We start from the raw sequence: 21,860 nt of genomic DNA on the forward strand, positions 1-21,860 counted from the left end.
CATCTGACTAAAGACTTTTTTTACGCCCGCAGCCCCACTCCTCCTCTTCCCTCATCTAACTTCTCTAACCAGAAGTCATTCCCCACGTGTGAGGGACGCTGGAAGTAGGAGGAGGAAGCAGCCGCCTCACCTGGCTTTGAAATGGAGATCGCACCACCACCTCCTCCTCAACCTCGACCTCGACCTCCCTTTATTTACATCAACATACCCCCGAACCGGATAGCATCGTACCAACATAGAGGCCTCGCCCCCAGCATTGTCGCCGCCCGACACTCCCATTCCCTGGTCCCCACGGCCAAAATACGAGAGAGAGATCCGATGAAGATGGAGGGTGGCCGCACTCCCACCGCCTCGGCTCTGCTCTCTCTCCTAGTCGCGGCTGCCTTCCTCCTCGGCGCCGCCCATGGCAAAGTCCACTACTATGATTTCGTCGTAAGTGACAATCCAATCCCAGATGAGGCATGCATGCGCATCGCTCCACGTTTTAACGCCCGTATCATGTGTTCCGAACTGAGCATTGTTCACTCTGTTTCCTTTATCCGCTTGTCTGGTGCTCTATTCTTCGTACCTTATATTCATGTCGAATGACGTCGTGATTGCTTGTCTTTGGTCTGTGGTAGCTGAGAGAGAAGAACTACACGAGGCTGTGCAGCACGAAGAGCATGCTGGTGGTGAACGACAGCTTCCCAGGGCCCGTGATTCGAGTCCAGAAAGGGGACACGGTGTTCGTGAACGTGCACAACCAGGGCGATTACGGAATCACCATCCATTGGTACGTGCCTCCGCCTGATCTCGTTTCATACTCCGGATCGTGTTTTATAGTTTCCGGGGCCCTCTCTTGGCAATCCATCGGAAAATGGAAATTGCGGCCGTCAAGTACTGAATCGAGTTAAATGCTTCTCCCCTATTCCTGCTTCTTCCTCTTTGGCCCTAGCTATGGCGTCCCTCGCCATGAAGTCTGCTGTCGTGTATGTCTTACTTATTCGCATCGCTGTCCTGGGATTTCCGCCTGGGAGGTTTCGAGGTTCGCGTCTGCACCACCTCTCTCGCTTTGGGTGCCTAGGCTAGACATGTTTGAGAGACACAAGTAGTACCAGGACACGTTGCTGGTCAAAGGGATTTTGCTAGGGTTCGATTCGGACATCGAATTTGCATTAACTGAAGTTATCACTCGTTTCGTAGTGTATAACATAATTGAAGAAGAAAATACCAAATAAGCAACGTTTCTAATTATTGATATGGTGCGGTCTTGATGTTTGGTCCCAAAGAAACTAGGATCATCAGGCCATGCTGCTGCTGATAGGAGTTGTGTTTTGATGTTGTATGTGAATTCAACCGGTTCGGTCGTTTCACCGATAATATTATCCATTTGCAAAATGTTACTACAGGAAAGAATTCCTCGTAGAAAATCACTTGTGAGATTGAATATCATTATTTGGCTATTGAGTGCTAAAGATATTTGAATTCTGATGCTGTCTCGATTGGAACACTCTCATCTACCATCATGGATTAGACCGTTTGAGGACCCCGATCAAGCCATCAATCATTGACCTGTGTCTGGTTATTCGGGACTTGGATCCATCCATCTTATAGACCATTTAGGGCTTAATTTCACCGGTAAGATATGGATCCAAACCTTGGAATAGCCTAGCTTGATTTACATGAGCTAGCCTCATTTCCGTACGATTTGGATTAGAGTATTGTCAACTTTTTTCAATTATGCCACTGACGTCATGTTCACTGTCGAGCCATGTAGCCCAAAACTAAGATTGTGCAATTCCAATGATGAACTGATGACGGGTTCAAGAGGTGATGATTGCTACCATGCAATTTATTTTTCGTCTTTCATTTCGATGACGTTTCTCAAGTCCATCTGTTCCAATGAAATTCCCTCTTATTTGCAAACATTTTTATCCAAAAAAATAAATTCCATGTGGAAACTACTTTGTATAAAATGACATCTCTCGTTATTTTATAATTTTTTCTAAAAATACTTTTGAGTGGCCCGACCAACGACTACCGGGTTCGATTAGAAAGGTCCTTATTGAGTTTTCCAACATGATAAAAGAAATTCATGTACTTGTTAACACGATACATGTGTATGAGTGTCTGTTCAGCATTAAATTCAAGTACAATATCAATGATTGAACTTAGGTAGAAGTATCAACGATGAAATTAAGATGAAGATTCCCAACCGTTAGTCAGACCAAATTAATATCGTTGACCAACAATAAGACACTTTATAACATTTTGTTGGTGATGACTAATTGGTGTCAATTTGTTGACTAAAAGTTAGAACCCCTCGATTTTTTCAATTATAATTTCGTTCTTTTTCTACGTCAATTGCACTAATTTTCATTTTGTCAAATTGTTCTCAGGCATGGCGTGAAGCAACCGAGAAATCCATGGTCGGATGGCCCAGAGTACATCACCCAGTGTCCAATTTTGCCCGGGACTAACTTCACGTACGAGGTCATATTCTCGAAAGAAGAAGGGACTCTCTGGTGGCACGCGCACAGTGATTGGACCCGATCGAGCGTTCACGGAGCCATAGTGATCCATCCGGGCGAGGGAACCTCCTATCCCTATCCAACACCCGACGACGAAGAGGTCATTGTTCTCGGTAAGTCGACTTAAGTCATCGAAAAGCTTTGGATATCTTAATTATGAAATCTTTCTTGCATTCTTGACTGCGAATCCTCTTCTGTCCTTGTCCATAATTTCGCATATCTCTCAGGATCATGGTACGAGGCCGATGTTAACCAAGAAGTCGCCGAGGACCTGGTAACCGGCGCAGACACTCCTCGTTCCATTTCTTATGTGATCAACGGTCAGCCCGGCGATTTTGCCAATTGCTCAAGAAGTAAGCCATGATATCAAACTTATAATGTCCTCATAGCTACGAGGGGCACTTAATTGGAAACCAAACTAAGCTACCAATCGGCTGTTCTTTTTCTTTGTTTTTTTCCCTGGCTCGCAGATTCGACGTACCGCAGGGTGGTCGATTATGGCAAGACCTACCTCGTCCGCATCGTGAATGCAGACATGAACGCGGAGCTCTTCCTGGCAATTGCGGAGCACAACATGACTGTGGTCGGAATGGACGGCAACTATGTCAAGCCCGTGACAGTGGACTTCATCATGATAAGCCCCGGGCAGACCATGGACGTGCTGGTCACGATGAACCAGACCCCGGGCCACTATTACATCGCCATCAGACAGTATGACTCGGCCAGGCCGGACGTCACAGACTACGACAAAACCAACGCCACCGCCATCTTCATGTACAGTGGCAACTACACCACGCCGGCCAGTCCGGTCTTCCCTCATAGCTTGCCGACATACGAGGACTTCATCGCGGCAGACACGTTTCTGGGGAAGCTAAGGAGCCTGGCCAGCGCCGAGCACCCGGTAGACGTGCCAATGAACGTAACCAAGAAAATGTACATCTCGGTCGAGATGAATCAGATCCTCTGCCCGAACGAATCATGCGAAGGGATTAATGGGAATCGGCTCTCGTCAAGCTTGAACAACATTAGTTTTGTGAACCCCTCGACTGATGTACTTCTTGCCTACTACAGGTATGGCTACACCATCGCTATAACTCTAACACTTTCATTTACTTCCAACTTCTTGCACGGTGGATTCTACGAGCGTATGAATCGTTAATAAAATGCACCAGGAACTTGAGCGGATACTACACCCCGGATTTCCCCAATTGGCCGCCTACTATGTTCAACTTCACGGCATCAGATCTGCCATTCAACACGACGGTACCGATACAGGCGACGAAGGTGATGGTGCTGGAGTACGATGAGGAAGTGGAGATAACATTCCAAGGGACCGAGGTGCTGAACGCCTCGGAGAACCATCCGATGCACGTCCATGGGTACAGCTTCTACGTCATGGGGTCGGGCTACGGGAACTTCGACAACGAAACCGACCCGTTGACGTATAACTACGTCGACCCGTTGGAAGTGACCACAATCGGGGTGCCCAAGAACGGATGGGTAACCATCAGATTCAAAGCAAACAACCCCGGTGAGTTTTCCATCTCGCGACATTTCTTGCCCAATAGAAAATCGAGTATCGAATCGAAACGCTCATTTTTTTTTCCTTGACAAAATGCGACAGGAGTATGGTTTTGGCATTGCCATCTGGACCGGCACCTCAGTTGGGGCATGAGCACAGCGATGATAGTGAAGAACGGCGGGACTCCAGAGACGAGCCTCCGGAGCCCTCCGCCTAATATGCCGCCTTGCCAAGCCTCTTTCGTGACGTATCTGGAGCCATTCGACGACCAAACGGATCAAATAAAACTCTTCTCCAATTGAATTTTGTACCCTCGCCCTCCGCCGCGTGATATAGTTGCATAGGAGATATATCCATATGTGAGTAATTACGAAAATCTACCTGAAGCCTAGCCACATGGAGTGTCCATCCGTATGCGATAGCCGGTGACCAGTCTATACTATTTGTTGTGCTAAGAATGAGTATGCAGTAAGTTCTTAAGGATTGTGTTTGCCCAAACGTCATTGGCGTTATGATTATCGAACCATGACGGTAAAACCGCAAGACCGACAACTCACCCATCCAACTATTGGAAAACTGTCGTTGGCTCTCTATTCCGACCAACGTGGGATCGCCACCTCCATCATTAGCTGAACATCGACTATCCACAGCAAACCTTCACTACTGGCTCGCCATTTTCAGCCATCACCGAAAGCCATCGTATTAATACCACCAAACAATGCCTTGAGCATTAAGAACAGTTGAGATAAGTCTGGAGATTCGAATACATTACCGGAGAAGCGATGATATGCACACTTATGATCATCATCCATTTTCCTTCATCGAAGATAGCCAATTAACCAACGTGAGATTGTACGGTGCCCAGAAAGACCAAAAAGAAATGGTCAGATTTGGCTCTGGTGATGATGAATATGAATTAAATGGAATTAAATGGACAACAAATCAATCGTTTGTAAGCTATATTATTCACACATCCAGCAAATCCTGCACTGACTTTTATTCATATTCTCATAGGCACATAATCGAATAGGTTATGGGCAATTGGTCGAGCGAGAGATTCTAACCATTGTGAGCTCAGATTCCGAATTAAATTGAGACTATGACGAATGTGGGTTATCCGCACTTGAACGACAAATCTCAGCACGCTCAATTTCACATCATCGGAGAAGGCATCATTCTAGATAACAATTCTACAGCCAAACCGAGTAAAACTAAATGGAAAACCATTGAAACTACCTGGTTTATAATGTTTGTACTGTGACGGACAATCGAGTCGGCTACAAGATCGTTTGCGATTCACCGACGAACGAAATCTTGGCTTCTCGAAGAATTGTCGAACGAAACCTGTTTTCCTCTGTCACATGATGTACGGGTTAATACCTCTAAATCTATTTCCCCCAATAGTAGTCACGACACCCTCGAATCTGCTCGGCCAAGAGCAGAATCAAACCGAGACCAACGTGAGGCCGGCTCTTCAGTAAACACGACTAAGATGAGGAACGGCAAACTCCAGCAAACAGCGGCTAATGGCGGTTGCTGAACGGTAAGTTGATTATCTAACAAAAATAAGGTGTCGACACACGTGAATAATTTTTGTAATTTTTTTTTTTTTCCTTTTTTTCTTTTTCCTTTCTCTCTTCATGCTCGTCAATGGCCGATGACCTCCATCAGCCTCGTGTGAGGGCCGGGCTTCACCAGACTGGGCAGGGGTGTGAGTTGCCCTCACCAAATAGGCAGATAGGGAGAGGGCGGCCCACGCCCCGCCAAGGAGGGCGTTCCTCGCCAGCACAGGTGAAGGCATCCCTTGTCAGACAGCAGCGCTCCTTGAGGCTGGCGAACTTCCACCAGCCATTAACAAGGCTTAGCGATGGCCGACAAAGGAAAAAAAAAAAAAAATTAAAATATTATAAAAATTATTCATGTTAACACTAATCATGTTATATATAATGGCTAGCGTTGAGTATGTACCACTACATCAACAATTTTTTTATTGTCGCTAAAAGATTTAGAACGAAATTGACAGATAAGGAAAATGTTCGGAACTAAATTAGTATAATTAAAAGGTTCGTGATTAAATGAATAAGTTGTCAAAATATTTATGCTTAAATTGGCACAATCAAAAGGTTTAGAATTAAACTGACCCATATAATAAATTCAGGAATGTTTGAATAATTTTCCCTAAATTTTCCGTATAACACTTTCTTATACTCAAAGTGACAGTAGACTCCCCATGTTTCATCCGCCAACCGATGGTCATTGTGCAATTTCATGGGGGCATTCATCACTTTCATCATGAAGGCCATTCTAATTATTTCACATGCTTGAATTATTACACGATTCAATAATTATTACAATTTTATGTCTCGAATTATCTTTTAATCGGAGAGTAAAGATTCATGATGATGTGTGGACCCACGTTAGAGCCCAGCGTAAATTTCGGTATAGAATTAGATTGATATGATTATCTATCAACTTTAAAGTGAAGTTGACGTCACGACAACATTTACAATAATAAAACTAAAATAGTCTTAGCGCAGGTACAATCAGTACATACAGAGAAGCGGTAGTACCAGAGCTTGAAAAGATGCAAGTACAGAACTGTCCAATACTATTGTTGAATCTTTTATTACTTGAAACTGAGATTACTCTGATGCAATCGATTGGAGTAATTTGCACTTTGGCTTAATCTCTCATGACCGGTAAAAGAACGAGTTCAAATTCCCCCATTACTCTGTATAATCCAACCTGAATTTGACCATGCTGTCCGAGATCGTCCCCCGACTTGCAATTGGAGTCCGTGACAAAAACATGTCAACAATCACACATGTAATCGCTTGAGGACGGATCGACTAGTTTAGATCAAAATCAAGCAACGCCGAACCCAGTCTGATATGCGAAAACTGATCCAATAGACGGTCTCATAGGAAGCAAAAGACAGAAGGGAAGAAAAAAAAAAGGAACCTTCAATACCCACCTCAGCGAACCCAGAATGCTAAACTTCTGAAAAGATCATAGATGACAAGTTTGTGCAAGGCTCAAGGCAACGTCCATTGCACAAGCATACTCACTTCACTCAGAAGAGACAGCTCTTGTAATGGGCATTGTCCTGAGCCTTGCGCAGACCCTGCCAACGCAGAAACGACTCCAACGAGAGAGAGCTCGAACCCTCCGGGAGACTGGAGAACTCTTTCGGGCTTTTATTCGAAGGCTGTGTGGATGGGTCCACTGGACCTGACCTGGGAGAAAGGTTGCGGAGTTCACTTATAAGGGTTGGGCCATTGTACTACCGCTGCGGGGTTCGGTACTATCACACGGAGGGGAACGTGTACTATGCTCGAATCTCGACCGGATCTGAAGCATCGGGATTCCGCGGTACGAGGGTGTTGATAGAGAGAGCATGAGTATGATTATGAGTACTTCACGTTGGCGGTACAGATATACTGCATTTGAGATGCACGAGCAGGTCACGGTGTGTCCCAGTCTCTCTCGATCCAGATCGAATCGCTCGTCTTCTATGCACGTTAAAGAAATTGGGTCCTCACATGGGTCCCGACTTGGATGACAAGTGTGAACTGCATTCCGATCCGTTTAGGATTTTCTTGAGCACCCCAGATTAATCATGAGAAAACATTGGCCACATGAGATGTGCCAACACAATAATACAGCATGTGTCACAAGTAAGGCCAAGTGTCAGGGAAAAAAATTCTCTCTCCCCTACACGCTCTCTCAGTCTCTCTCTAGCCGAACTCCCTCTCTACTTCGCTGCCCCTCTCTGTCCCACCGACTTGTCCGACCGACAAATCACCACACCGCTCCTCCAGTTCCTGCTTGTCCTACTCTCTCTCTCTCTCTCTCTCTCTCGCCCCCCATCTCCCCGCCCAATGCTCTCGACTCTACCCCACTCTCTCCCTCTAACAAACCACCGAGCCCTCGTCCGACCAACGAGCCATTGTGCCGCCCCTCCAACTCGTCCGTTGCCTCCATCGTCGCCAAATTGCTGCCCCTTCGCATCTATGCCCTCCCTCTCTCCCTTCAAGTCGCGACCAAACCCTCGTCTGACAAACCACTGTGCAATCTCTACTTCCGTCTTGAAAGGTACAACACATGTCGCATTCTCAATGCCCTTTCAATTTAGTGCGCTGCCACATCTCATGTAGCCAATATTTTCTCGATTGAAAAGTATGCGCACTGTATTGAGTTACTTATATGTGGCTATGACGGGCTAGTGCCACATTTCTCTCAGGCGTCTGGTGGCCCGTTGGATGATGAGCTGGGAACACGACAAACTCTTCTTCTAGGATATCAGGTGGTCTTGCTCCACCATATTGGTGGATCCGCTACATACAGCATTACCCGGCGCGTAGCCTCCGCTGTTGTTTGGCGGTTGGAATATGGCAACAATAAGTTCCGCACTAAAACCCGCACTGGTAATTCGGTATTGCACTCCGAATGTTTGCGCCGTGACCTCTTCGCCTGTTCAAATCTGGATATGGAGTTTTGTTATGGGGGTTAGACGGGTAAAGTTTTTGGTGTTGAGCTAATTGGCAAAACGAAGTGAATGGATATGTTAGTTTGATTTGATTTGGTTTGTAGATGGTTGTGAAAACCCCACATTTAAAGAGAAGTTGTGTTCACACTCGTTAAAGAGCTTAGGGAGTTGAATCTTGTGACGTGGAACCGGCACCATCCTCACTTTTGACAACCTCGTCAACGGTGGAAAGTAATTGCTTCCTACTTTGAATCCATTTTGCTAACAAAACTGTTGTTGAGTTGTTTTGGATTTTGATCCTTGAGATGCTAGTGTTTTTATCTTAGTTGTGTTTTACATGGTCTCAAGTACACCTATCCAAATGGGTTATAAACCCATTTTATAACTCATATATGATGAGTTAAATTGTTATATGTATTAGTTATATTATGTATGGGTTTAACCATAGCATGAGTTTCATATACATTTACAGCTTACTTAAGCCTAACTTAACTTTAATACTCTTTTTTCATTATCTCTCGTGCTCACTTATTCTTCACTCTCGACTCAACTTGGGTCTGAATTTTCCTAGATTGGATATATAGGTTGAGTCAAGAGTGCGGAGTAAGTGAGCACGAGAGATTTTTTTCAATATAGGCCAAGTTGAATATAAGTTGAGTTGATATGAGTCAATAGATATGCATTTCCTAAAAATGTGTCAAAATTGGTTAAATCGGTTTATTTTAGTCGGACCGGTCCTTCTTACCTGTTTGATGGGTCTAGTTTCAAGGTTTCGGCTCCATAAGGTTCTTTCTTAGAGCTTCAAAATTACGGCTTGACCTCTTTGGACTAAAAAACGAGCAGATTTGATTCGTTGAATTTATTCCTATTTTCTTATGCATGAAGAATTAGCATTAGGTTCAAAAGAAAAATACAAAACCAATGTCAGAGGATGGAGTTTATAAGATTACCTTTGTGTAAGAATAGCGATATAATTTCTCTAATTCACTTGGGCTCCTGGCAAAGTTCTCAGTAGTACTATTCACACACTTAGTTTCATGGAACGATATAGGCAACCAACCATTTGACCTTCCACTTAGACAGCAGAATATGCTATGAGTCACTACAATTTCGGCGGACCTCATCAAGTATATGTTCAAATGAGCTCAGTCCCCCGCAACTCTTTAGTAATAGAAAGAAGAAACATGAGCAATAATCCAAACGAGTCATATTTTGGAAGTGTAACATTATCTATGTAAACATAACCACGGCCTTTGCTTCGCCTATAGTACTATTACATATTGGCTAAAGTTCCACATTCTCTAAAAAAAACATGTCTTGTGAAGTAAATCTGAATTCTAAGGAGAAAGTGCGTGGAATGCCTTTTTCTTTTGGCACTTCTAATAACTTCTACTCTCCTAAAATAAAAAAGAAATATTGTTACTTGTTAGCACTTGGCATTATCACATAATCTTCAATTGACACCTCTATGGTAACCAATTAGAGACAAATCGATCCATATGACGATGATAATGATGATCATAGATAAAACAATCATGTCAAATTAATTCGCTTCTAAATGAACAAAATAAGGATGCATCTTATAGGTGATCCTTCTGCACCAAGCAATATTTAAGGCAAATATGGACTCTATACACCATTTTGAGTATATCATTGAGTATCAAACCCTCAACGAGAATAATTTCCCGTAGTTTTACCTCGGGGTCAATTTCTTGAGCCGAGCTCCATATGAGAGTACAACGATGTATAATCCTAACAAAATCACCAACACTGGTCTGGTTTTGAGATGGTAATTCAGCAATGAAACATGGTCATTCTTAAACTGATGGGGAAATTTTTCATATGCCAAATTAATTTCTTTCCCAACTTTCAAGGAAGATTAGATGGGATGGAATCAAATCATCATATGCATCAACAGAAAGATAATCAATTAGCACAAACTATGTCATGCAAGATTGCATCTCAATCTCAGACATGTAGCAACTACAAGTTGCTGAACTAGAAAGAAAATAGATGATCAAGTTGCACTATTTCTCAAGGGTAGGTTTAGAAAAAAATGAACCCGCATAGTGCTCAAAAGCCTGATAGCAACATATGCTTGAGCATCTCTTACACACGCATTTCTCTAGAGATTAACCGAGCATCATGTCTTCATGTCGACTATTATTACAGTAACATACTGCGACAGCCATGTATACCCACCAGCAACACGGAATGCCACACTTCAGAAGAGAAAGATGACAAGTTTGTGCAGGGCTCAAGCCAGTGTCCATCGCATAAACGTACTCACTTACTAAGAAGAGACAAGCTCATGTAATGGACATTGCCCTGAGCCTTGCGCAGACCTTGCCAACGCAAAAACGACCCCACGAGAGAGAGCTCGGAGTCGGGAGAGACTGGAGAACACTTGAGTTGAACGAGGCCGCGACTCTTTCCAGCTTTATACTAGGGTGTGTGGATCGGTCAACGTGATCTGACCTGGGAAAAAGATTGCCCAGTTTAGGGTTGGTCATTGTACTGCCGCCGCGAGGTTCGGTATTACCATTTGGAGGGTTTGTGGACTATGCTCTCGACTCTTGGCTGGATCCAAAGCATCGGGATTCCAAGCCCATGGGCTTGGTGTAGATAGAGCATGAATACTTCCTTTTGACTTCACGTTGCGGTGCAGATCTGGTGCACTTCTTGTCCCCTCCGTGTGTCCGCGCTCCCCTGATCCAGATCGAATCGCTCTTCTTTACATTAAAGAAATTGGGTCCGGCGAATGCGTCTCATGTTCCGGGTCCCACGTTTGATGGTGGATGTGACCTGCATTCGGATCCATTTGAGGTTTTTTTGTTTTTTTTTTTTTTTTTGTCTGAAGTAACTATGATGGTAGCCGAAATTGGACTTATCTCACTAGAGGAAAGTAAGGGCACTATACTGAGTCCTTTACACGTGGCGCGAACGGGCTGATGCCACGTTTCTCTCGGGTGTCTAGGTGGCCCGTGGAATGATTGAACAAAGACAAGCTATTCTTCTTCTAGCTCCAATGATAATTCAGTTAAGGAGCGAGGGATTTCATTTTGAGGGCGCAAAATACGAAGAGAAAGAGGAGGTGATTCATCAATCGTCATCCACGGCTGTTTTCATTGCTCTCTCTCTCTCTCTCTCTGGTTTAGATCATTTCTTGCTCATCTTTTTGTTGTTGTAATTGATGAGTCATCGTGCTCTTGAATGATTTCTTTAACTACGAACGTTCCTCATGTTCGCATGAGGTTGTTCAAATCTCAATGGTGTCTTTATACAGGTTTCCATGTCTACAATACCCTAAACAACAAGCGAACAGGGAATTGATGGATTGATGAGAGAAACAGAGGCAAGTGCGATCGGGTGTCTGGTGGGCTTGTGCTCGCTGGTGTCCCCGTCGTGCAATTTCGCAAGATCGCTGTTGGCCAAGATCCATGGATCATCATGGCGGAACAACCTACACCGCGGCAGGAGCGAAGAAAGAGGAGGAGGACGACAGCAATACTCCGAATGATGAGCTGCCAAACACCCTTCTTTTTATAGGTTTTAAGTGATCTTAATAATCATAATTCCGCTTGAGCAAGCTGCGAAAAAGACGGAAGAACGGCAAGTGTGTTTTGCTTGATCAATCATGGGGTTTTGAACTTGTGACTTGTCTTTCGACGCAGAAGCTGTAATCGGGGCGATCTTGGAAGATTGTCAAACAGATCTGCTCGTGGACATTACAAGTGTCCAGCAAAGGCATCATGGCCCTCATCTAGACCCGGCAAAGGTGTCATGGCCCTTATAAGATAATAGGTGAGGGTAGCGGCCTCTTCTGGATTTGAGCAAAGGCCTAATACTCTTACTTATGGCCGGTAAGGGCACGGATATGGCTAGCAAGGGAGGAAGTTCTCGCCAAGTAAGACTCACCTAACGACCTAATCAATCTGTAATACAGAAAAAATTAAAAAAAAATTGCTCACATCAATACCGACAAAATTATATATAAGGATTGGCATTATATATTAACAATTTCCGATTAAAATTAGTTGAATAGATTATATTAACATATCGTTAAAAGGCTTAGGACATAATAGAAATACTCGAAATATTCGAGATCGAAGTAATAGGAACGTAGTAAATTTAAGATTTTTTTGGCAGATTTTTGGATGCGCGATGACGTAATCTATCTTCAGCATGGTCATCATGCGAGAGTCATAAGGCAATGATAACCGTTTACAACAGCCTGCGAATTGCAAGTTGTTCTCATTTTTGAGAACATCGGATTTTAATTTTACGAAAAGGGAAAGAGCCAAAAAGAAAAGGTCAACCTCGCACTTTCCCCCTTCCTCCTACATATAACACCGGCCTGCCAAAGCGAAACGGGAGAACGGAAATCAACGATGGAGGAGGACTCCGACGCCCCGAAGGTCGCCGGCGAGATCGAGACCGCGTCGCCCCCGGAGCCGACGTCGTCCGCGAAGAGGAGCGTCCGGACGAAGGTGCCGGAGGTCGAGATCCACCTGTACCGGCAGGGCAAGGGTCCCGTCGACGTCTTCAAGGCCAGCCTGGGCGGGTGGGAACAGGACCAGCTCGAGGTCCGGGACATCCTCGACAAGTACGGCCTCAAGTCCATCTTCGCCTTCAATCCCGGGTCGGGCCGCGGCGCCCCCATCCGGTTCAACCACAGGAACGGCCGCTCCATGCTGCCCTACAAGGACGGCGCCGTCATCTACGTCGACGGGGAGCCCAAGGTGAGGAGGCCCACCGGCGTTCTTGATTTGCTATCGTGTCTTTTTGGGTCTCTCTGTTTCTGCAGAATCTTGGGTGGGTGTTGCTCGTTCTTGTTGAATTGGCTTTCGATTGCGGGTCGGCGTGGAGGGATTTGAATAGCGCGATGGGAATGCGGATGCCGTGAGTGGGTTGACGTTCTGTCATTTGAATTGTGATGTCTGTACCGGGTATTGTTTAGAGAAAGGAAAAAGGAAATATGCAATGATTTCATCGGACTTACTTGGGTGAATTTGGGGACATTGTTCTGATAGCTTCACTGTCTTGCTCATGCCAACTGCAACAGAGCGTTGTCGATGGTTATCTCTAACTATAAGTGGATGTTTCTTTGTTTGAGTTAAGCAGACAGCTTGTCTCTGTTACTAGAATTGGAAACATCAAGCTGAATGCTATCGAAATTCAGCTGAATGATTGTTTTGTTGAGGTGGCCGAGGCCTTAGAGTGAACATTGAACTTTGGATTAATCTGCTGAGGGATTTGATATTTTATGCTTTCTGGTTTCAAATGGTCCCATCCCATGCACTGCACACTATCGAAATAGAATATGTCCTTTGTTAGTCACTGTCCATCTTCCAAACAGAGCATGGGATATAATTGACATTCCGGCTACCAAATGCAGCCCTAGAATGTCACTCGACATCATTGGAAAGTTTTCCAAATAGTATGGAGTCATGTGCATGTCATGAACTAATTGATGATTGCAGTTTAGATAACTGATCCCTTGCAGGTATCCAGATGATATTATAACAATGATTGGAAAACTTCCTTTTCTCAATCCTGATATCTAGCGACAGGAATGAAGGTTTAGCTAGAAATGGAAAAGAATGAGCTTCATGTGTTTGCACCTACACCATGTGCACATTTTCATTTGAAAGTACTGTTTCCATGGCTTATTTGCAGTGCAGAATGTAAACTGACTGACAAGTTTTCATATGTTATTGTCCTTTAGTTATGCCATTTCTGCCTCAAAAGCGTGGCCTACTGAAGTGACTTATGATGCTATATCACCATTTCTAGTTTCCCTGCAAGTGAATGATCCTCCTTGTAGCTTCACATGTTATTTCCCGTGTATTGGGTTGATCAGTGTATGTACTTACATTATATCGTCGCATAACGATACTACTTGTGCTCCAATTGTAGGACTCTTTGGTCAAGCCCATTACCAAGATCTTAATTGGTGTAGCAGTCACGGCTCTTTGCTAGCATTAGTTTCCAAAGAACATCCAGAGTGGCTCCACAAGTTGAACATCTTTGGCGGTAACTTCCCTCCATGGATCCTAGCATGTGTAGTCATTGTTTTCACTCGCATGAGGAAGAGAACTAAGGACTTGCTGAAAAAGTATGGTTGGTGAAGCAAGGGGACTCCAGCATTCAACTTCTGGTTTGATTTTCGCCAATGTCCTCGAGTCTTGTCCGAAAGACATGCTAATGACTGATTTATTTTGGAATTTGTTTCTGTAGTGAAGTGAGCAATAACGGGTAGTAAACAAATCCTTTTTGGAAGTGAAGGAAATTCTGCAGGCAAAAGATTTGCCACTCGTGCACAGTTCAGATGCACAATGTAATGCAAAAAAAAATTTAAGCCCACTTGTGTACGATATCCCTATTTTTTCTACGATTGCTTTGCACTTGGTCATGATGATTGGTCGTCTCGTAATGTCCTCTAAATCATATTTATGACATGTTACGATGTTTTTCTACTTAATTACGACTACACGTCATTAAGTTGTATCATACACATGAGGCTCCGTACAGTGTCTGCTCTCAGTATATTTTTGTGCTTCCTTGTTTTATAACTCCACGGCTACAAAGTATTCCACTGATTGCTACTAGAACATGGTTTTTTGGATGAGAAGATTAAATAGACACTGCGCACAAGATTTAGTTTTTCCTGAACACCCTCGGTAAGAACCGTTTGGTGTTTACACAGTATGTTCCCTCACACTCGCGTGACGACACTGTCTATGCGGGAGGTACAATCAAGCGAGAGAATGGGAGAGGAGCGTACCGAACCTCAAGAAGGATGGATAATTTCTCTGGTTCGGTGACAATAGTTCGGAGGAGAGAACGGCTCGCGTATCGCAAGACTTGGAATCCTACTCCTTCCGAGAGCGTTCTAAGCTACGACATGTCCGCCATTGATTTTCTTGGTTCTTTTTTATTTGAATCGTCCTGCAACGTGTTTGTACATACAGCAGAGCTTCTGGAGTCATTTTTCCTTGTAAAGCTATTACTACTAATAAGCCCGTCTGGTGCATGCTTCCCCACCGAAAGTTTGAAAATGACAAATGTATGTGAGGTTCATACAGTTTTTCATATCAGCATCCGCGAGCATTTCACATTAAAAAGAGAGAAAAAAAAACTGAAACACTAAGTTCGCAAGATTTGCAACAAGTTTTTTAAAGCGAACTAGTTTTCTTTTTTTTTCCCAGTTTTCCAGTGTCTTTTTGGGCAACATCTGCAGCCAGCGTCAAACAATTCCTTGTTGTGTATACTTGACCAGCGCGCATGACTAACAATCCCATCACATCAGGGTAGAATTCAATTGTAAGATAATTCATCAATGAATCAAAAGGCATCCTGATGGCAAAAAAGGGTAAAACCAGTACACCAAAATTCAAACACTCCGTTTCGATAACAACCAAAAAGAAGCAGCCGAGATTCTGCATTTTGCAATCAAAATATAGGGCGACTAATGCAGGATATCTTGGTCGAGAAAATTAGTTGCCGAGGGCGTGGAATGGCAGGAGGTATCAACAGAATCCCAAAAAATGAAGGAATTCTGCAATCATAGATATTTTATAATATTCTTGTCAAGTCGTTCTTGATCAGCATGCACATCCGCCTCTTTGCTCTGAGTCTGGAACAGCATCTGGGATGCCCTGGAAATATCTGCAAGCAATTTCGAAAGATCACCACAAAGTAAAGAGAATTGATTATAAAATGTTCCAGCATAAGCCTTGTCAAAAAAATATTAAATTCTCATCGAAATCAACCAACATTTAATAACAGAAGCGCAAATATAATGTGTCCCATGTAAGGGCAAATTATAAACATAACTTTCTCATTGAAGACTCCATTGATTTCAGCACTTCGAGTAATTTGTACAACAAATTAAGAAAAGTTACAAATGGATTGTTCCAATTGCACAAATTTACATGCATATCATGTTACGCTTTCCATCACAACCTTGGAAAAATTGATCTCCTTTCATTTTCATGACCACACCTACATGGCACGGCATGCATGTATAATTACATTGATAGAGAATATGATGACATCTTCCATCACATGTATCATTTCATCTTGTCCCCTAGACCTCAAAAATTTCTCATGTTTCACCTTACACCTCAAAAAGAAATTTTTGATTAATTGATTACACTCAAATTGATCTTGTAAAACAATTACACTTCCATAGTTGCCATCAACAATGCTTCCATTTATTTAAAAAACAAGGTTATATTTGCAGATCAAAGAAAATCTCTTAACATTTGCAGAGTCAAGAGAAAGGAATCCTGGAATAGGACGGTGAATCATAGAATCTAACTAAATACATGGTACAGAGGATGAATACAACATAAGTACCTAGCAACCTAGTACATATTAGAAAGAGAACAGAGTAATATGAATTGAAGTAAAATGATGAAGACTTGAAGATTGACAAACACTCCAATTTTTTTTCAATAATGACAAGCACAATGTTTCAACCCTTTAAGATGGAAGTAACTGTAGTTCCAAGTTGCACTCTGTTTTTATTTCATTAATGGAAGGAATATTCCTTATCATTCAGTGAGTTGTCAATGCCATATTTTTGCATCTCTAAGTCAAATGATTCCAATTTCATTGATAAGGCTAAAAAAAGAAGGTAAAGTTACCTTTTAGAGAAATCCACATTCAGATTACTTAAAAAACTCCAAAGTCTAACATATTTCTGACAAGATATACTGAATGTGATATATCTCATCTACGTAGTTCTATTAGCCAAACAAAAGTGGCTCAAGATGCTGTAGACCCTTTTGAGCAATTAGAAGATTTAAATCATAAGAGTAGCTTGAAATTAGATCTGTTTTATCATTTCAAGATCGTACGCGTTCCAGTAAAATTGACAAAGCTAAAAGTGCATCTTTAATTGTCCTTATTTACCAGGGTCACAAACTCCAACATTGATTAGCTTACCTACATCCACTCCTCCCCAAAGAATTTGAAGGTTAAGTTTTAAATTTCCTCACTGAAGTTTTTTCCTTTCCACTTAATTCCATATTTTTAACAATTAAAACATCACAAGATTTCCTGCTTATTGGTTCTCAAAAGAATCAAATGGTGATTTCCTGAATCTAGAGTTAATCTTCTCCAATGTAATTATATCAAATTGAATCAATCTTACATGTTAGATAACCATAGAAAATGGAACAAATCAATTACATATGCCATAAGCAAACAAGTTACACTTACATGTCATGTTCATGATCGTTAGCAAGAGCAGCTTTAGCAATACACAAAAATGAGGCATCAACATTGACGTCCTCCTTAGCAGATGTCTCAAAGTAAGGTATGTTCCCTTTTGCGGCACACCAATCCCTAGCTTTCTTCTCGGAAACCTACGGAAGTTATCTTTGAGTAAAGGAGCAGGAAGCAAATGATTTTGGCCAGGAGTGCAACTACAAGTGCTTACCACTCGACTATTGCCACCATCTATGTCAATCTTATTTCCAAGTAATATGAAAGGAAAAGTCCTTGGGTCTGCTGGGTTCGCCTGTTATGATAATAGTAATAAAAACCATGTTATGTCCCCTGCCTAATCAACATATACATACATACACATATATATGTATGTATAGAGCGAGAGCGAGAGAGAGAGAGAGAGAGAGAGAGAGAAGAGCTTGTACAGACGATGATGGTTCAAATAAAAAGTCATGTAGTAGAGTTGTTCAGGAGAAGGTAAATAGCATACAGGGGGACAAAAGAAGAACATGGTCTAAGCTTTTATTGCTTAAAATGAGCCAAATGGCCTTATCCGAGAGGGCAAAAAAGAAACCTTTACCACGAACCTGCTTCAAAAACTCATCATGCCAGTTATCAAGAGTGTCAAACGATTTCATCACATTCACATCATATACTAAGACGCAGCAGTCCGCCCCTCTGTAAAATGCAACCCCGAGGCTCTGAAATCTTTCCTGTCCGGCCGTGTCCCATATCTACAATCGCAAAACACCCCATGTATGTTAAAGACACGTATCAGTCGCGACTAATTCATCATTGACAGAAACAACCGTTCTAACTTTAGACTCACTTGCAGGGTGACCAGCTTATCATCAATCTGGAGTTCTTTGGTAACGAAATCAGCACCTATCGTAGCTTTATACTGCTGACTAAACTTCTTGTGCACATATCTGTGTAAAGGGTCAAAGAATATCGTGCAGGCAAAACCGAAAACCACTGTGACAGAGCATACAGTTCCCATTAAGGACGAACGGACAGCAATGCACTAAAAGTTTAAAGAAAACGAGTCAATGTCCCCGTCCATCACTCCTCCACTGGGAAAAAAACAAGACTTTATTATTATTAAAAAAAAAAAAAATTGGCAAAGCCAGAACCAAAAAAGCGAAAGCGAGATGGTGCTAGCTTCACAATGCCCAGCGGAATTCAAACACGTTAACACAAAAGCGCTAATTGGTGGAAAAACACGACCAACCCGCAACGCACGGGCTTCCAAAGTGGACGAATCTCGCTGCCCCCCGACGGGGGTGAAAAGGAAGACAGAGAGATTCGACGAAATCAGCATTCCACCATTCACCACGGCCGACGCATCGGGGGGAGACTGACCAAAAGGATACTGGTTCATCAACGACGTCTTGCCAACCCTAAACCAAGAGCAAAATCGAACATCAACCACAAACCAACCCAGCCCAACCCGGGAAGCAGAGAAGAAACGCACGAGAAAGGGAAAACCCTAAAAAGCGCACCCGCTGTCGCCGAGCACGATGACCTTGAGCAACGTCCGCCTGCGCACTGACATCGGAGGAGATTTCGATTCGAATCGAGGGCGGGCCGGCGTCCGTCCGTGGGGAGGATGAAGGAAGAATCAATCCGAACCAAAAAAGGAAAAAAACAAAAAAAAAGCTTCCTTTCTTTTCCCTTCCGAAATCCAAATCTGGGAAACGGAGGAGATCGCGACAGGCGAGCACAGCACGGCGAGGGAGTCGGTTGAGGACGGGCGAGCTGGAAAGGAGCGCCAACTTCGATGCCTCTCTCTCTCTCTTTCTCTCTCTTCTTTCTCTGCAAAGCTGTTTCAATTTGATGGGGCAGTGTTGTTATGAGTGAGGGAGTCGATTCTGTCCCTTTTTTAATTGAAAGCCGGCCGACATTAATGACGACGTCGATGGGGGCGGGGACGATGGAGGAAACACGTACGGCGGCGCTCGTGTTCATCGACGTGCCGACTTGGGACTCTCTCCAACGGATTTCATTAAATTAGTGATTGTAAAAACGAATATTTTACTTTTCGAACGTGCTTATTTTTCTTTCTCGTGATATACATATATATTATCGTTAAAAATAAAAATATGCATGTACTAATTTCCCTCGGTATATTACCAAAAAGAAAGAGCATTCCAAGCGTTTTGGTCAACTTAATCATAAATTTTTTTATTTTAGTCAATTTTAATTATAAAGCTTCTCAGAATTTGTCAATTGAATCTTTCTAATTAATTTAAACAACAAATTACTACATAGATGTCTCCTACATGGCAAAGTTGACGTTTGACACGGGTTAGTTTTTTTTTTTTTTTTTATTTTTTGGTAATTTTTTAAGAATTTTTTTCTTTTTTTCATTACACCAATGTGGGTCACCAGCAAGGTCTTCACCTACATCTTGCAAGGGCCTTGGCACCTCTCCCCACAGTCAACAAGGCTATGAAGTCCTTGAGCTAGACCATCCTAGCATTGCTAGCCTTGAGCTTGCCCAAATCTACCAAAGGCCTTAATGCCCTCGCCAACGAGGGTCAGTAGTGCCACTCATTAACACAGTGAAAAAAAAAAATGTAAAGAAAGAAAAAGAAAAGAAAATTTTAAATTTTTACAAAATTACAAAAACTGTCAATATTTAGTGCTGCCTTATGCCATTTAAAATGATCGACATTCATATTAACAATTTCTAATCAAAATTAACCAGAATAACTTACTTGGCAAATTATGAAAATATTTATGACTAAATTATTGAAAAATTTATGATAAATATAAATATAATGAATTTAGGACTTTTAAGATGAATTCATCAATGTTCTTGTGTGATGGAACTATGTGAAAAAACCCCAAAACATACTTCGATTTTCAGTCACTTTTCACTTTCATACTTCTATCTTTTAAATTAGAAATTTGCTATTTAGTTTTTCACCTTTATTGACCGCTTTGCACCCTCACGCTAGTTATACCTGTGAACTTATTTAGAAAAAATATCGTTTCTTTTTCCGAAAAACCTCCACCCAAATAATGAATTTACTACACTTATTTAAATCTTCAAACCAAAGCACGACTCCACCGTCATCGGCATCCGCTACGAATACCTTCTGGTTCTGCAATTCTTGAGCTGTACTTTGTCTTGACAAACGTTCACCATTTCGTGATTAGCGTTTTTATCAAGAATAGAAAGTAATCATACCGCGAAAGATGCCCGTCACACGCCGCATGGCGGTAGCTACCTTGACCCGACTATCTAAATCGAGTGTAATAGTCGCAGTAGTTTTATCGAGTCTCGTACACAAAGTTACCAATAACATATCGCACCTCGACATGGTAAGTCGCGTGCTAGTCGTGCCGACCGCCCCTAAATGTCTCGGACATCCATGTTGGGACGAGCCTTTTTACGCCGATGCAGACGCAAAAGAAATCAAACTCCAGTGGGAACGGTTCTCCGAAGAACCACCACCGTATGTCTCTCTTGAGTTCCTTTTTCAGGCCAGAACCGAAAAGAGGTTGTTCATGAACGTCATCGACGATTGAGTCTCCCTCTGTTAGTCCCCTTCGTGCCGAGCGACTTAAACTGCCCGTTAGCCCGGCGGAATGTGCAGAATGTGTCGCTATGTAATTCTTGACCATTATTTTATGTATCGTCTCTTCTTTTAGAAAGGAAGCTGTGATTTTATTTTCAGTAATTAATTTTCTCTGTCATTTCACGAGTAATGTTAAGAAATTGACATGAATATACCATGAAAAACTCCTAACATAATCTTTCGAAACTTGTTCACCTAGAAAGATTTGTTAGAATATTTAAAAAGTTAAATCACGCATTCATCTAATAGTTTAAATTTTTAGGACGGTTGATAATAGTATCATGTAATCTCACAAAATTGGGTGTGATTTTCTTTCAAATTGCGTGAAAAGGGATGTAAAGCCTCAAGAAACATTGACACATTATAGCTTAAGTATGAGAATTCAACAGTAATTAATAACATTGAACGATCTCAATAATACTATATGAGTATTATTGCAGCACCAACCGTAATTATGGAATTGCCAAAATAGCTCAGAATCCCGCTCACACTCTTGCTCCGTCGATCCTCCA

At 42.5% G+C, this 21,860-nt stretch overlaps 3 protein-coding genes and 2 long non-coding RNA genes across 5 annotated transcripts; 3 read left to right on the forward strand and 2 right to left on the reverse strand.

Moving 5' to 3' along the window:
- Positions 1-90: 90 nt before the first annotated feature.
- On the forward strand, positions 91-4,512 carry LOC104450806 (laccase-14). The gene is made up of 7 exons (XM_010065506.3): positions 91-432; positions 621-772; positions 2,379-2,623; positions 2,738-2,863; positions 2,981-3,581; positions 3,683-4,041; positions 4,135-4,512. Exons 1-7 carry the CDS (start codon positions 142-144, stop codon positions 4,332-4,334), a joined length of 1,974 nt encoding a protein of 657 aa, XP_010063808.2. The 5' UTR covers positions 91-141; the 3' UTR covers positions 4,335-4,512.
- A 493-nt stretch (positions 4,513-5,005) lies between these two features.
- Positions 5,006-7,290, reverse strand: LOC120294839. Its single transcript, XR_005552178.1, has 2 exons — positions 7,007-7,290; positions 5,006-5,892 (listed from the first exon to the last, which is right to left on the reverse strand). It is a non-coding gene; the product is annotated as an uncharacterized LOC120294839 (long non-coding RNA).
- A 323-nt stretch (positions 7,291-7,613) lies between these two features.
- On the forward strand, positions 7,614-8,825 carry LOC120294783. The gene is made up of 2 exons (XR_005552084.1): positions 7,614-8,127; positions 8,276-8,825. It is a non-coding gene; the product is annotated as an uncharacterized LOC120294783 (long non-coding RNA).
- A 3,952-nt stretch (positions 8,826-12,777) lies between these two features.
- Positions 12,778-14,939, forward strand: LOC104450807. The gene is given in 3 exon segments (XM_010065507.3): positions 12,778-13,263; positions 14,441-14,492; positions 14,495-14,939. Coding segments are annotated over 3 exon segments (561 nt in total). The 5' UTR covers positions 12,778-12,912; the 3' UTR covers positions 14,653-14,939.
- An 899-nt stretch (positions 14,940-15,838) lies between these two features.
- LOC104450808 (ras-related protein Rab7) lies at positions 15,839-19,617 on the reverse strand. Its single transcript, XM_010065508.3, has 7 exons — positions 19,264-19,617; positions 19,135-19,161; positions 18,591-18,690; positions 18,349-18,495; positions 17,973-18,053; positions 17,753-17,898; positions 15,839-16,192 (listed from the first exon to the last, which is right to left on the reverse strand). Exons 1-7 carry the CDS (start codon positions 19,314-19,316, stop codon positions 16,129-16,131), a joined length of 618 nt encoding a protein of 205 aa, XP_010063810.1. The 5' UTR covers positions 19,317-19,617; the 3' UTR covers positions 15,839-16,128.
- Positions 19,618-21,860: the final 2,243 nt, after the last annotated feature.

The sequence above is a fragment of the Eucalyptus grandis genome, chromosome 6 (assembly GCF_016545825.1).
Source record: "Eucalyptus grandis isolate ANBG69807.140 chromosome 6, ASM1654582v1, whole genome shotgun sequence".
NCBI classification, from domain to species: Eukaryota; Viridiplantae; Streptophyta; class Magnoliopsida; order Myrtales; family Myrtaceae; genus Eucalyptus; species Eucalyptus grandis.

Bases quoted from the DNA above. Each gene is read 5' to 3' on its own strand.
- LOC104450808 (XM_010065508.3), bottom strand. From the start codon at position 19,316: ATGTCAGTGCGCAGGCGGACGTTGCTCAAGGTCATCGTGCTCGGCGAC. The intron at 18,691-19,134 runs GTATCCTTTTGG...CCCTTTACACAG, and splicing joins AAGACGTCGTTGATGAACCA to ATATGTGCACAAGAAGTTTA. The intron at 17,899-17,972 runs GTAAGCACTTGT...TAACTTCCGTAG, and splicing joins ATGGTGGCAATAGTCGAGTG to GTTTCCGAGAAGAAAGCTAG.
- LOC104450806 (XM_010065506.3), top strand. From the start codon at position 142: ATGGAGATCGCACCACCACCTCCTCCTCAACCTCGACCTCGACCTCCC. The intron at 433-620 runs GTAAGTGACAAT...GGTCTGTGGTAG, and splicing joins TCCACTACTATGATTTCGTC to CTGAGAGAGAAGAACTACAC. The intron at 4,042-4,134 runs GTGAGTTTTCCA...AAAATGCGACAG, and splicing joins ATTCAAAGCAAACAACCCCG to GAGTATGGTTTTGGCATTGC.